The sequence below is a fragment of the Alexandromys fortis genome, unplaced genomic scaffold (assembly GCF_014885135.2).
Source record: "Alexandromys fortis isolate MF-2015 unplaced genomic scaffold, M_Fortis_MF-2015_v1.1 scaffold_2_26212498_36691700, whole genome shotgun sequence".
Lineage (NCBI taxonomy): Eukaryota > Metazoa > Chordata > Mammalia > Rodentia > Cricetidae > Alexandromys > Alexandromys fortis.
This window is the reverse complement of record NW_026067931.1, coordinates 5,016,328-5,031,609: the sequence shown is the minus strand read 5'-3', so window position 1 is coordinate 5,031,609 and position 15,282 is coordinate 5,016,328. Positions and strand designations below refer to the sequence as shown.

The window sequence follows — 15,282 nt, the reverse complement described above, 5'->3', positions numbered from 1 at the left end:
ATGGAATCAAGGTCTCTGTTTCTTAGACTGGTGTAACGGGTAATACAACCATTAGAGTCAAGAAAAATAGGCACCCAAGAAATGTCACAGAAGAAGGATGTCTTAGTCAGTGTTCCGTTGCTGTAAGCAGATACCATGACTATGGCAACTCTTATAAAAAGGAAGCATTTATTGGGGCTGGCTGACAGTTTCATAGGTTTAGTCCATTCTCACCATTGCAGTGAGCATCTTGGCACACAGGCAGACGTGGTGCTAGAGAAGAAGCTGAGAGTTCTACTTCCAAATCCACAGACAGCAAGAATAGAAAGACAGTGGGCCTGGCTTGGGCTTTCGAGCCCCTAAAGTTACCTCCAGTGACAACACGTACTGCAACAAGGCAATGAGTAATCGCTCTCAGGTACTGCCACTCCCTGATGACCAAGCATTCAAACAGAGAAGCCTCTGGGGACCATCTTTATTCTAACCGTGACTAGGGATATATGATCTCTGCCGTCAGGAGCCAGAAAACGAAAGAGTATGAAGACTGGAGAGAAGGCATGCATTCAACAAAGTATCATACTTCAGTAAAGAGACTCAAGAATGCAAATGACCACGAACAAGAAATCCATGCTGCCCAAAGTAGAAACTGAACGCGCGTGCATGTGTGTGTGCGCGCGTGTGTGCACTTGCACATACATACTCAGGAGGAACAGAGCTCAGAACTAGCTCTCCTTCCACCACCTCAGATGACAGCACTGTTAATGTGTAGCAGGCGGCCTAACTAACAGCTTGTATTTAGAGTGTGTATACAACTCTGTCACCAGCTACTTAGTGTTGCCCAAAGAGAACAAAAGGGATTTCCACTGCTCTTGGCAGAGCTGCTGCCATAAAAGTCATTCAAGATGATTCTGTTCATTAGGATGTGAATAGATACGTTTATGCATTCAGATGTCTGTTTACAAAAGCGATCAAGCGCAGTGACTAAACATTGTCCGCTGTATAATACTGGGCCCAGTATTTAGTAGGCTGTGTAATCAAATGGTCACGTTAATAGCCTTATAGGTTGGGATAAGGACTAAGTAATAATGTCTAAAACACCTGGAAGAGCAATTGGTACAGAGTAAGTGCCTTTTTCATTAAAATTTATTTGTTTTTATGTGCATTGGTATTTCGCCTGAACATATGTTTGTGTGAGAGTGTCAGATCTTGGAGTTACAGTTTTAGCTGCCATGTGGATGCTGGGAATTGAACCTAGACCCTCTAGGAAGAGCAGTCAAGTGCCCTTAACCCCTGAGCCATCTCTCCAGCCCAGAGTAAGTGCTCTTAACATTATTCTGACTTTTTGCCAGTTCACTGAGCAAATTAATCTCGAGTCTTAGAGACGCTGGAGGATTTCTACAAGATGTGTATCAGAGTAAAGTTTATTAAGAAAAATGAGGGGGGGATGGAGAGAGGGTCCAAGCAATTAAAGTCTTATGTTGTTCATGCCAGAGGACCAGGGTTCAGTTCTCAGCACCCACATGGTGGCTCACACCATGTGTATCTACAGTTCCCGGAGATCTGATGCCTTCTTCTGACCTCCTCAGGCACCAGACACACACGGCTATCACTTTTATTATTGTTTAGGGCTGAGTATGAGTTAGGGTGTTAACTGAGGACAGTGTTTACATGTTAGAGTGTGGATAGAAACTAGTAAAACCTCATCACTTTCTTCTAGAGACAGAGTTTACTCTGTGAAGCCTTGGCTGTCCTGGAATTCACTCCGTAGACCAAGCTGGTCTCGAACTCAAAAATCTGTCTGCCTCTGCCTTCCTAGTGCTAGAATTAAAGACATGAACTACCTCAACGCACTCCTTCAGACTCGTTTTCAAAGGCACAGTTGTATTTTTACGTTATCTTTTTTTTTTACATTATATATCGTATCTTATTTAATCTAGTTGTGGCAAATTAAGAGCTGGTAGGATGGGAAGGACCTGCTGAAACTTTTAATAATAGAAAACCTCAGATCACCAATTAGGCGTATCATCAATAACTATTTTGAAATTTGTATCACTTTGGAAGAAAACGAGTGCATGACTTCTTGAATTTCTTCATCAGATAACTCAGACCTGCTATGATATGAACAAAAGCTGTTATTGTCAATCAAATTTTTAGATTAAAAACTTGTCAGATACAGTTCTTTTTCTTAGGAGGAGTTTAAACCCCAGCTCCACGCCCAGCCTGGAGGTGGAGCTGCATGGCAACTCCTAGCCTGGAAGGTTCCAGTTAGGGTTAGTGGGACGCAGGTGCCAAAACCACTGCTTGCCACCGAAGCCACCACTCGCTGCCGAGGCGCCGAGCGTTGCCGAGGACTGACGAGGACCGCCGAGTGTTTCCGAGGGCCTCCGAGCGCTGACGAACCTGGCTGAGAGCTGACCTGGGTAGAGCGCCATGGGTCCCGTGATTGAGCGGCCGGCCGAGGCGGGCGCGAGCGGCGTCGCCGAGCTGGAGCGGCTGAAGCAGCGCGCGGCGGAGCGCATCGACGAGGCGGCCGAGCGCCTGGGCGCGCTGAGCCGCGCCATCTGGAGCGCGCCCGAGCTGGCCTACGAGGAGCAGCGCGCGCACGGCGAGCTCACGCGCTTCTTCGAGCGCGAGCCTCCGGCGGGGTCGTGGGCTGTGCAGCCGCACTTCCGGCTCCCCACCGCCTTCCGTGCCGAGTGGGCGCCGCCGGAGGCCGCCACGGGGCCCGGCGCGCTGCAGCTGGCCTTCCTGTGCGAGTACGACGCGCTGCCCGCCCTGGGCCACGCCTGCGGTCACAACCTCATCGCCGAGGTCGGGGTGGCTGCTGCTCTGGGCCTGCGGGCTGCCCTCGAGGGCGTCGCCGCGCCACCGCCTGTCAAGGTGAGCCACGCGGGGCTGCAGCGGTGTCAGTGCGGACCCAGCCCGGAGCACCGCGCCAGTTGTTTTTGGTGGCACACAGCTGCAGTTTGCTGACTAGGCTGTGCGAGCTCTGGACAAAGTAAAATTTTGTAGACTCAAGAAAGAAAAGAAAAAAAGAAGAAAAAAAGGATTTTGATTTGAGTAATTGGTATTTGCATAGTAAATCTTAGTCTTTGGAACTACCAGACTACCAAACTTCTGCAAGAGTAGAAATAACGAAGAAGCGAATATTTATTACGTAGATGGGGTCATATTTAAGTGTTGATCTTTATCTCACAATTACAAGAGGCGTCTCGGTTCTTGAAGCAGAATGTCATGCCGGTCTGTCCTCTTACTCCTCAGATGGTATAGTTAGTTATTCATTCTGTGAGCCAAGAACCGGCTGTCACTCAGCCGGGTCCCCCACACCACCTCCATGGCCAGTAATCCTCTATTGGCTTAATCTCTTGTGGCTCTTTTCTTTAGCTACCTTCTCTTTTATGCCTCTGGGTTTTTGTCTTGTTGGGGAGGGTTTGGGACCCTGGGCCGACTTAGAAAAAAGTTCGCAGCAGTCATAAGGCCCGTTAGGTTCGGAATAGGAGCAGCTCAGTGGCCAGGCGTGGTGGTGCGTGCTATGCGGACCTCTGAGTTCCAGAGTTCAGCCTGGTCTACAGATGAGCTCCAGGACATGAGGAGACTGTCTCAACCCTCCGCTCCAAAGCAGCGTGATTTAAGAATTTTGTTACTTTATAAATTTAAAAATAAACACAGCCAGATTTTGAGAAATATGTCAACTTCAAATGGTTGTTCTCAGCAAGGTTCCTCTCCTATTAGAAAATTTTAAGTGGATTCCCTTTGCTCGTAAAGCCTTTTTTCCCTAAACCCCAATTTGTTTCATTGCATTTTTATACATAATCTTGAGAATACATCCATTTTATGCAGATAATTTGTCTTTGCTTTAAAAATTGCTTGAAGACGTTAAGCTTACATATCAAAGTAAAATGTTTATTCTGTAAAGTTCTCTTTTGTTTGATTAGGTGTTTGGTGACCATTAAATCTTCCTGGTTGAACTGGTGGAATCGAATTAGTAAGTTTGTGTAATAGTTGGCGGTTTCTAACCATGGTACTGAGATTGTTTAACGCTCGACAATGAAGGGTTAATGAGCTAGGCCTTTCTAAGTTTCTCAGTAAGGAGTGAGAGTTAGCTGAAGGCCAGGGCAGCTGTCTAAGATAATTGCAGTTAGGAAGACTTGCTCTGTAACCCGGGAAGCCTAAACCTCCCGGAACCGGTCCAGACTGCTCACCTACCTCACAGGGATGTTGTGAGGGTCACAGGTCACATGCAAGCTCCTTACCAGTCAAGCTATGACTAACTATCTACCTATCACATAGTATGCTAATGGGCTTAGCTTGAAGAGACTGTAACAGATGAGTCCTAGCTAATGTTGAAGAACCTACGCACATAGAATTCTTTTTTTTTTTTTTGTCTTTGCTATAACTTAGTTAAAATTGAGTTATAAAATTGGGGAAATTTTCCTGTAGCATTTCTAGCATGCATTTATACCAGATTACTATAATGATACACATTAAACTTTGTGATATTTACTGTGTGTAAGAAAATAACTTCTCTTAAGGGTTTAAGGACTTAAGTATATATATTCTGAATGAGTATGCACTATATGTTTTTTTCCGTTACGAGTCTCTTTGTGCTAACATATATATTTCCTTATAGGTCATTGTCTTGGGAACCCCTGCAGAAGAAGAAGGTGGTGGCAAAATCGATTTAATTGAAGCAGGTGCTTTTAAAGATCTCGATGTTGTTTTTATGGCTCATCCATCTCAAGAGGATGCCGCCTATCTACTGGACGTGGCCGAGCATGAGTGAGTAGTCACATTGAAGATACATTCTTGGTGGACAGCAGACTGAAGAGTACTCAAAACTAGGGCAGCGAGATGGATTAGTGGGTAAAAGCACTCGTCACGTGAGCGTGGCGACCCAAGTTCTATTGTCAGAGCCCACCTCGGGTTAAGAGCTGTCCTTTGGTCTCCGCGGGTACCCCATTGCATGCTTACCCCACTCCCCCATCAACACAGACAGAATTTAAAAAAGAAAAGGAAAGGGAGCCAGACTCTTAACACTCTGAGTTTATACATTTAAAAAAACAAAACAAAAAAAAGCCGGGCGATGGTGGCGCACGCCTTTAATCTCAGCACTCGGGAGGCAGAGGCAGGCGGATCTCTGTGAGTTCGAGACCAGCCTGGTCTACAAGAGCTAGTGCCAGGACAGGCTCCAAAGCCACAGAGAAACCCTGTCTCGAAAAACCAAAAAAAAAAAAAAAAAAAATACAAAGTGAATGACCCGAGCGTGGTGCGACTCACCTGTGATCTCACTGCTCAGGAGGCCAGTGTGGACCGCACAGGGGGACCCTGTGGACTGAGCGATAATGATGTGACGTTCGTCGTACATTGGCAGTCGTGATTGTTATCGTGGTCATAGTTGAACTATTAAAGGGGTATTAAACAGGGGTGCCAAACATAGTGTTCTCTTTTAAGTTCAGTCTGGTTTCTGGAATACAGTTGTCCCTTCATAAGGAGTTGTCTGTACAAGGGATGGTTTACTGGACCTGGGAAGAAAGCCCTTCCCCATACAGTTTCTAGCTTGGCTTTATGGAGCTGGAGGAGGTTAGTCTTTTGTATGGAGAAGGACGTGTCACTGAACCACAGACGGCAGTGAGAGTAGTTGTGGTGTGGTCAGTGGTCCGGGCCCTAGGAGCCCCTGCTAGACTGTGTCAGCTGCTTCCTGTGTGGCCGAGGAGGCTCTGGGGAGTGGTAGTAGGACTTCCCTGCAGTCGTTGAGCCCACCAGACCTTGTTTTCAGAGGGCAGTAATCTTATCCTTGTGCTATCTCTTCATTATCAATTTAGAATCAGTGCTGTGAGAGTAGAAACAATTCACTTTGTATGGAGGGGGTGGAGATAGTCTTATCTGTATTTCTGGAAAATAATAGAGATTACAAACCTTTGCCTGCACTTCAGGCTGGAAGGGGCCTCTTCAAGCTGTAGGCAGGTTTCCCAGACTGTTAGGATTAGATGTAGGTTTTATTGTCTTGATATTAAAGTCAATCCACTTGGCTCCACAACCCCCACCCCTTCAGTTATGGTCTGATGTATAGCCCAGGCTTGCCTGGAATCCACTGTGTAACCGAGGCTTTCCTTGAATTTCCTATTCTTCTGCCTCTGTTACCCCATGCTGGTACTGCAGAGTGAACCTGCATATCCTGTTTGTATGGTGCTGGGGAATGAATGAGCCTCAGACATTATATCTGCTAGAATAAACACTGCCATCTGAGCTATGCTCCCAGACCAGCTTTGCTTTGTTTTTTCATTTAAGCAGTCTTACGTAGCCTAGGCTAACCTCATATTTGCTGTATAGCTGGGGATGACCTTGAACTTCTGATCCTCTTGCCTCCCAGTGCTGGGATAACAGGTTTACACCACTGTGCCAGAGATTGAGCCCTGGGCTGCATAAATGGTAGGCAAGTGTTCTACCAGCTGAGTTACATCTTTGTTAATACCCACACTACACTACACTACACTACACTACACACACACACACACACACACACACGCGCACACACACACACACGCGCACACACACACACACGCGCGCACACACACACACGCACACACACATACGCGCGCGCGCACACACACGCGCGCGCGCACACACACACACACACACACACACACACACACACCACATCCTGGGGTTTCTTATGTTAGTGATGATGGGGGAAGTAATTTCCAGTGATTTCTCCTTCTCTTTCCTAGCGTTACTGTGAAATACTATGGGAAGGCGTCTCATGCTGCTGCTTACCCCTGGGAGGGAGTGAATGCCTTAGATGCTGCAGTCCTTGCCTATAACAACCTCTCTGCATTAAGACAACAGATGAAACCGACCTGGAGACTTCATGGTATACATGCCAAATATTTGTGTAGTAAATTATATCTCAGTGCAGTGAAATTGTCTAATACTAGATTTTTTTTATTTTAAATCGGGGGTTGGAAGCCAGGCAGTGGTGGTGAAAACCTTTAATATCAGCAGGCCGAGGCAGGTGGATCTCTGAGTTCAGAGTCAACCTGGTCTACAGAGTGAGTTCCAGGACAGCCCGGGCTACACAGAGAAACCCTTTCTTGGAAAACAACAAAAATTGGGAGCTGGTGATGTAGTTCAGTTGTTAGAATGCTCGCCTAGGATGCAGTGTGCATTGGGTCTGACGCCCAGCACTGCATAAAACCTGGCTTGAGTCATACCTGCAATTCCAGTACTTGGAACCACATCATCCTCAGCTACAGGTGGATATGAGGGCAGCTTAGGATAACTGAGATCCTTTCTCAAAAGAGAAAAAATAGCAGTTGCAAGTTGTATTTACTCAGGGACTAGTATAGTACACTCTTCGAATTCTGTGTGTATAAATATAGTAGCATGGTCCTCTCTTAGGGGTACACGTTTCCTCCTTCCCAGTCTGAGCTACCACACTGATTTATAATTTTCTTTTCCTCCCTTTCTCAGTTTATTTCTTTATAATCTAGTAAATCTCTATTCTTTACGCATTTTTGCTATATGTAAAATCATTTTGTAATTGTGCTTTTGCTAGTTTCTTGTCTTAATTCTTTACTGGTATGGGTAGCAGTTGGTCTGATAGGCTCTCACTGTGTAGTCTAGGGCACCCTTATATTCAGGCAGTCCTGCGTTAGCAGCCTGTACTTGTACTGCATACTGGCCTAGCCCATCTCACTGCTTACCTTAATCCCCTTCAAAGGGATTAGAGTGGAAAATTGTGAATTAGCTAATGGGGGATTCAGTTTCTCTGTATTTCTCTCTCTCTCTCTCTCTCTCTCTCTCTCTCTCTCTCTCTCTCTCTCTCTCTTTCTCTCACACACACACACACACACACACACACACACACACGTTTGAGAAGAGGTCTCCTGTAGCCCAGGCTATAACCAAGGATTACCTTGAACTCATGATATTCTTGCCTCCTCAAGTGCTAGAATTATAGAGTTTCACAATTATCTGGAATTAGTTTGTATATATCTGTTTTAGTTACTGATAGAAACAAATAAATCTTGATTTTGTGTTGTCCCAAATGTGTGTTTTGATAGTTTGTAGTATTTAGGGGTCTTTGTTCAATTTTTGTTTTTATACACGATTACAGCCAAAAGGCTGAGAAGTGATTGTAGTGGTGATTGTAGAAGTGTAGTAGATTGGTGTGAAAATTATTTCTCCACTGCTAAGTGTCATTTAAAATATTGGTAAGATTTTTCAAATAGGATGGCGGTTACAGAGCCTCATGCGACTGTAAAAGATTATGTCAAAAGTTTATCAAATCACAACTATAATAAAGCCTACTGAGATAAATTTCCTTCAGAAAGTTTAAGGTACTACTGCCAGGCTGGACAGTGGTGGCACACGCCTTTAATCCCAGCACTCAGGGAGACAGAGGCAGGCGGAGGAGCTCTTTTGAGTTTGAGGCCAGCCTGGTCTACAGAGTGAATTCCAGGACAGCTGGAGAGACATAGAAAAACCCTGTCTCGAACAACAACAATAACAACAACAAAGATACTACTGTCTGTTTTGTGGCTATAAAACTCTGTGTTTCTTTATAGTTAGATTATCATCTTTCCCTCTTCACCTCTTTTTTTCTTTCTTTCCAGTTCTTGGAAGTAAACCCAGACTCTCACACATGATAGGGAAGTGCTCTGTCTTTGAACTTTATCCTCAGCCCAAATTGTGATTCCTTAGCATTAAATGGATTCCTTAGAATAAAGTACAGATAGACAATTTTCCCTTATTATCTGGGAAATAACTCCTCTCTGTGGAAGTGTTGTACAGTGTATCAAAATATTTGGTTTATCAGTGAAGCTAATATGTATAAATTATTTTCCTTTTTGTAAGGGCTACAAAACTTTCTTTAAACAGATCATCAAATTTAACCTCAGTAATTTGGTTCTTTTATAGGTATAATAAAAAATGGTGGCGTAAAGCCCAACATCATCCCCTCTTACTCTGAATTAATCTATTACTTCCGTGCACCCTCAATGAAAGAGCTTCAGGGTCTGACCAAAAGGGCAGAAGATTCCTTCAGAGCTGCTGCTTTGGCTACAGGCTGCACAGTAAGAGCTTTTCAGAGTTAATTATGGTCAGTTACAGTGGACCGTGCTGTTTGCGCTGCTGCATTAAAGCCTGCTTTGGTTCTGTTCCATGCAGTGGTTTTTGTTTGTGCCGGTGGTGGTGCTGGGAATCTGTCTCAGGGCCTTGCCCTCACTGGTGATGTCTTAAACCTGTAAAATGAGTTGGCTAGATTTTTAGTGTGAATTTTGTTAATAAACATTTAATATTTAATTAATTTTTAATTTAATATTTAATTCTTGTGCATTTTCTTAAGTGTCTGCAATAGAGAAAACTACAAGTCACCTTACTTAGACAATAGCTAGAGAGCTTAGCAATCACTGTGCTAGAATCCCTGCCTCTTACATCACTTTGTGTAGTTCCCACAGAGGGCACTTTATGACAGTATCTGTATCTCTTTGGCAAAGATGTGGGATAAGTGTGTGTTTGGCTTGCTGGGATGGAGTTAAGACAGACTCAGAACAAAGGAGATTTTGTTGACTAGAACCGTAACTCAGAAACATTTCAGTATCAGCTGTGTGTAATGCAACAGGGGATGAAGTTCAAATACTGCAGTCGGGTTGGAGAGATAAGATCTTAGATGTTGTTTTTAGAGAGAAACAAGTTCCAGTGTCTCAGCCATGAGAAACAGTATCTCTGGGGCTGTTTCTCTCTCTCAAAAATAGGGGTAATATTGAAATCTCCCCAGGTTTCTGGAGGGAGACAAATGAAATAGCATCTGTGAAGAGGCCCAGCCAAGCCTTCCTTTGGGTCTGTGCTTGGCCTGGCAGTGCGTGGTTTGTTCGCATGGTAGTAGTGTCTCTGCAGTTATCGTTGTAGTCTGTAGTACTACAGGAAGTATCACTGTAGTACTTCCTGTCTCAGGAGCAGACACTGTTGGGAGGAACAGAGCAGGTAAAGTTTCAGGGTGGGACTATAGCTTAGCCTGACAAGCACAAGCCCCTGGGTTCAGTTCCCACTTGGTGGGATGGGAGGAGAAGGTTTCCTGGAAGACTGCAGACTAATTGAGCTTGAAGGATAATCATACTCCAGATATATGAACAACAGAGAGATCTAGATAAATACATGGATAAGTGTGGGAGTAAGGACGTATCCTCTTAGTCTGTTGGCAAAGAGATTTAGTGTACAACTGTAAAGCTTCCACAACCCAGGAAAGCTAAACACTTATTCCCTTATAACTGTAAATAATTTAAATATTTTTAAAGTTAGATATGTGAACTATCTTTAGTTAATAACTCAGGATATTCCCTAAGCTAAGAGCTAAAGACTGGAGAGATGACTCTGCAAAACACACTGCAAGCTGAGGACCTGGTTTGATCTCTAGAACCAGCAGCAGCTGTGGTGTAGTGCACTTGTAATCCGAGCTCTGAGAGGCAGAGATAGGCAGATTTCTGTGCTCACTAGCTAGCCAGCCTTCCTTGCTTGGTGAGCTCCAGACAAAAGGAGAGGGAGACCCTATCTCAAAACCCAAAGAGGATGGGCTCCCGATGAATGTCAGCTGAGCTTGTCCTTTTGTCTTTCACATGCACACAAAAAATAATAGGATTTACGGTTGGATTTAAATCTATGTTTAAGTAGCCTTTTACTAGTTTATATTTTGGCTAATGTGTAAGATTTAATTGGGTTGCCATTATTTATTCCTATCTTAGATGTTGCCAAGAATAGAAGAAATTTGATCTCTGCTGTTTGATAATTAGTTTTTGCTTATTGAAAACAAACTGTATTAAATGCACTTATGCACTCGTGTAAACCTGCTTCTGTGTCTTCATGTACTCCATCTATAAGCAAGGCCTGTTGTGAGCCTGCCTCCCTAAGTGTCTGTAATCTCTGAGGGTCCCTTTGAAACGAGGCTGTGACATCAGGGACAGTTCCGTGTTAAGTGTGTTGAGTTGTTTAGATGCTCCGCCTTCTCCTTTTTGGAGACTGAAGTATAAGCAGTGTCCATCAGAGTGGTTTGGATTACCTGCGTCAGAATTGCCTGGAGGTTCAGGTTTTAAAATGGAAGTTTCTGGGTGCTCACGATGACCTTTTTAGGTGACTGAAGTCGATTCTCGCTGGCCAGGATGGAGTTTAGTGACGGTCTGTGGTGTGGTGCTTGTGTAACAGAGGAAATGGGGCATTAGGAGCTCTAACTTTATAACGCACTGTTTGTTGGGTTTTATAGCTGGGATGAAGAGTGCCCGTTCTGAAACTTTTTCTGTTGGAAACCATCACTGTTTTGGACTTCGTGAATTTGAGTTTTTAATCCCAAACTTTGTTTTGTCATTTTTTATTAGGTGGAAATTAAAAGTGAAGCGCACGATTATTACAATGTCCTTCCCAATAAGACACTGTGCAGTGCATATGTGGAGAATGGGAAGAAGCTGGGCATAGACTTCATCTCAGAAGATGCGGTACTGAATGGCCCTTCAGGTACCTAAGCCGCCGTAGAGTGAGCTGTTTGAACAGGAGAAATGCCAGCTTAGGTTGGGCAGTCTTCAGGGGTAAGGAAGAGCTGCTGGTGTGTCTGCTTCAGGCAGGGCCTTGGTGTAGCCCAGGCTGGCCTCAAACTCCGCACATAGCTGACACTGACTTGATCTTGACCCTCCTGCCTCTGCTCCCCAAATTCAGGGATTATAAATCCATGCTACCGCACCTGGGGTTTATTGGATGCTGGGGGTTGAACCCAGGCAGGCACACTGCCAACTATGATAATTTTTTTAATGTGTATGAGTATTTTACCATCGGCTTACCTGGTGCCCCTGAAGGCCAGCAGAAGGCATTGTATTCTCTGGAACTGGAGTTACAGGCAATTAGGAGCTACTGTGTGGGTGTTGAAACCCAAACCTGGGTATTCTGCAAAAGCAGAAAATGCTCTTAACTGCTGGGCCATCTTTCCATCTCCATGATGATACTTTTTTTTATTTGTTTTGATTGAGCAATTATTTTTCTCTGCTCCCCTCCCTACAGTCCCCTCTTCTACCCTTTTTCATAATCCTCACGCTCCCAATTTACTCAGGAGATCTTGTCTTTTTCTACTTCCCATATAGATTAGATTCGTGTATGTCTCTCTTAAGGTCCTCATCATTGTCTAAGTTCTCTGGGATTTTGATGTGTAGGCTGGTTTTTCTTTGCTTTATGTCTAAAAGCCACTTATGAGTGAGTACATATGATATTTGTCTTTCTAGGCCTGAGTTACCTTACTCAATATGATGTTTTCTAGATCCATCCATCCATTTGCCTGCAAATTTCAAGATGTCATTATTTTTTTCTGCTGTGTCATACTCCATTGTGTAAATGGACCACATTTTTCTTATCCATTCTTTGGTTAAGGGACATTTAGGTTGTTTTTCCAGGTTCTGGCTATGATAAATAATGCTGCTATGAACATAGTTGAGCATCTTTTGGGTATACCCAAAGTGATATTGCTGGGTCTTGAGGAAAGTTGTTTCCTAATTTTCTGAGAAATTGCCATACTGATATCCAAAGGGACTATACCAGTATGCACTCTCACCAGCAATGGAGTGTGTTGCCTTTACCCTACAACCTCTCCAGCATAAGCTGACATCAGTGATTTTGATCTTAGCCATTTTCTGATGATCTTTTTAATATTCCTTTACACTTAGGTTGAAAAGAAACTAATAAATGGTTCAGTGAGTATAGAGTGTCAAAATAGTAACATTGTTTTTAAAAAATGTTCAGTCTGCTAGGCATATTCTTGTAGTTGGCATTTACTTTTGGACTGCCAACCAGCTCCCATATAAAGATATGGAGACTTATTATTAATTACAAATGCTTGGCCCTAGCTTAGGCTTGTCCCACTAACACTCCTCGTTGGAGGAGGCTGCTCAGAATTTCATCCTTTTCTTCCTTGTTTTGTTCCAAGGCTCTACTGATTTTGGAAATGTCAGCTTTGTGGTTCCTGGGATTCACCCTTATTTTTACATTGGGACCGATGCCTTGAATCATACGGAACAGTACACGGAAGCTGCAGGTGAGCACGAGGCGTGAACACAGGGCTCTCCTCTAACATCGCTCAGAAGTAGGAGAGGCAGTTTCAGGAGGTAATATGGGGAGTTAATGAATGCATCGTAGTATAGGAAAAGGTATTTTATTTGTTTTCTTTACCTTCTAGGATCACAAGAAGCTCAGCTGTACACCTTGCGTACAGCCAAAGCTCTGGCCATGACTGCACTGGACGTCATCTTTAAACCTGAGTTGCTGGAGGGAATCAGAGAGGAGTTTAAATCGAAGCTTCAAGAAGAACAGCTTTTAAACACACCAGCATAGAAGGAGTGCTTAGGGACTCAGGAAGCATTAAGTTTTGGTTGTTTTACCGCTAATACTTTTTCAGTGCAAGAGAGAATACTTGTTTCTCAGTTGTGGTAAGTGACTATAGTGAAGGCCCTAATGGAGTTTGTGGTCCTTCAGACATTGGTCTGTGATGACATGTGAGTCTATAACATGGTAGTGTCTTTTGTATAGCTTTACAAACCCCACAGGTTTCAACACGTAACATTGTGAACGGTGTTCAGAGAAGTGATATCTTCTCAGCAGTTCAAAGTTGGGGGAGTTTGAGTCTAACTGTATCTGGTTTGGTCTAGAGAAAAACTTAAACAGGTGCCTGTAGGACACACCTAGAATCTACAGCACAAAGAATTATCTTTACTTTAACATTGTTTTGAAAAAGAAAATATTCTTTATTTGCATGTAATTACTCCAAGGAGTGGCATAGGAGCAGTGTAACAGCCAGCAACAGGAGAAGTGACAGAAAAGCAGGTGGGCCCTTCTATGGGGAGGCTGCCGTGTGAGAGAGGAGGTCAGACTGGGTGTGTGCTGGTCTCCAGGGTCCTGCACTGTGCACACCACCCAGCAGCCTCCCGCCCCACAGCAGCCCCCTAAGCCCCTGCTGGCCCGGTGGCAGTAAACGTGAAAAGGTGGTGACTTAACTAAGTTTGTGGCCTTCTCTCTGGACTGCTCGCTTTCTGCCTTTGTGTCACTAGAGCATTCTGGGAAAGCCAGGATTTTACCTAGAAATTTGAGACATTCAGTGGTTGTCAGTAAAATCACTGGCAATAATAATCCTGGAAAAGAGGGAGAAAGTCACATAAAGCCACCAGTATCTCATGATTCTTACTTGGCATACATTTCTCTGTTTCAGACAGGTGTTTCCTTCTGCTCCTCCCTCCTCCCTTTCTAGCTGCAGTCCTGCTGCCCTGCCCTGTAGAGTGAGCTCCTGCACATGATTAGAGATGTAAACCGCTGGTGAGACAAACCCTTAGGCACAAGAGAGAGAGCTTGGGTGTGGGACCCAAATAGAGCTGAGCTCCTTTATGCATCACGTGCACTGCCACGTACACATAGCTGGAAGTGCCCAGTGCTTTTAGTGTGCCTGAGATTTAACAGACCTCTTTATCCAGGGCAGTTGTGCAGTTATCTGCCTGCTCATACCACTAAAAAGGTTTGAATTTTGAAGCATTTTGGATTTGAGGTCAGGTGTGTTCAACTTGTACTATTACTAGTAAGTTGCTATGTATTCTATGACTGTAGCTAATATTTAGCTTGCCTCAAAATTTTTAAACAGATTTTTAGACTTAATAAATTTTCTTTATTGAATGAACTACACAGGAAAATTTTTTAACTTTTTCTGTCTGTAGCATAAATGCTAAGAGTATTTAAGGTAGACATTGCATGTTTTTATGAGGATATGTATACATGAAGGGGTCCCCACACTCTCCCAGGGTGTTCAATGGTATAGTTCCATTGGTTTTAAAAAAAAAAAAAACTGTTACAGTATCCTTTAAAAAGAATAGTTGTCTCACTTTGTAACATTTTTTGAAAGAAAAAACCTCTCTGATGGTTTTTATGTCTTGTGATTTCTGACTTTTTACCTGAAGCAATCTTCTGAAACATGTCCCAAATCATCAGAGTAAGTTTTGATGGGAATTATAATCTTTGTGCCAGTTAGCAACTGTGGTCATTTGTGAGATAGGATAAACTCACTACTTTAGACCCTGTAATCTACTGACACAGCTTAGGCCGCTGCTCCAGTCCCAAAGAGAAAGGGGCAGGCCACCATGGATGAGACTGGACCAAGGTAAACCTTTCTCTTACTAAGTATCAGATATTTTACCAAGGTGACAGCAAGCTAATAGCTTGGGTTTTTTTTGTTTGTTTGTTTGTTTTGTTGTTTTATTTATTTATTACATATACAGTGTTCTGCCTGTATGCCAG

At 43.7% G+C, this 15,282-nt stretch overlaps 1 protein-coding gene across 1 annotated transcript; it reads left to right on the top strand.

The window, feature by feature from the left end:
• Positions 1–2,030: 2,030 nt before the first annotated feature.
• Pm20d2 (peptidase M20 domain containing 2) lies at positions 2,031–14,668 on the top strand. The gene is made up of 7 exons (XM_050145500.1): positions 2,031–2,859; positions 4,610–4,758; positions 6,708–6,850; positions 8,899–9,053; positions 11,346–11,481; positions 12,935–13,042; positions 13,184–14,668. Exons 1-7 carry the CDS (start codon positions 2,410–2,412, stop codon positions 13,336–13,338), a joined length of 1,296 nt encoding a protein of 431 aa, XP_050001457.1. The 5' UTR covers positions 2,031–2,409; the 3' UTR covers positions 13,339–14,668.
• Positions 14,669–15,282: the final 614 nt, after the last annotated feature.

Bases quoted from the DNA above. Each gene is read 5' to 3' on its own strand.
- Pm20d2 (XM_050145500.1), top strand. From the start codon at position 2,410: ATGGGTCCCGTGATTGAGCGGCCGGCCGAGGCGGGCGCGAGCGGCGTC. The intron at 4,759-6,707 runs GTGAGTAGTCAC...TCTCTTTCCTAG, and splicing joins CTGGACGTGGCCGAGCATGA to CGTTACTGTGAAATACTATG. The intron at 11,482-12,934 runs GTACCTAAGCCG...TTTTGTTCCAAG, and splicing joins GGTACTGAATGGCCCTTCAG to GCTCTACTGATTTTGGAAAT.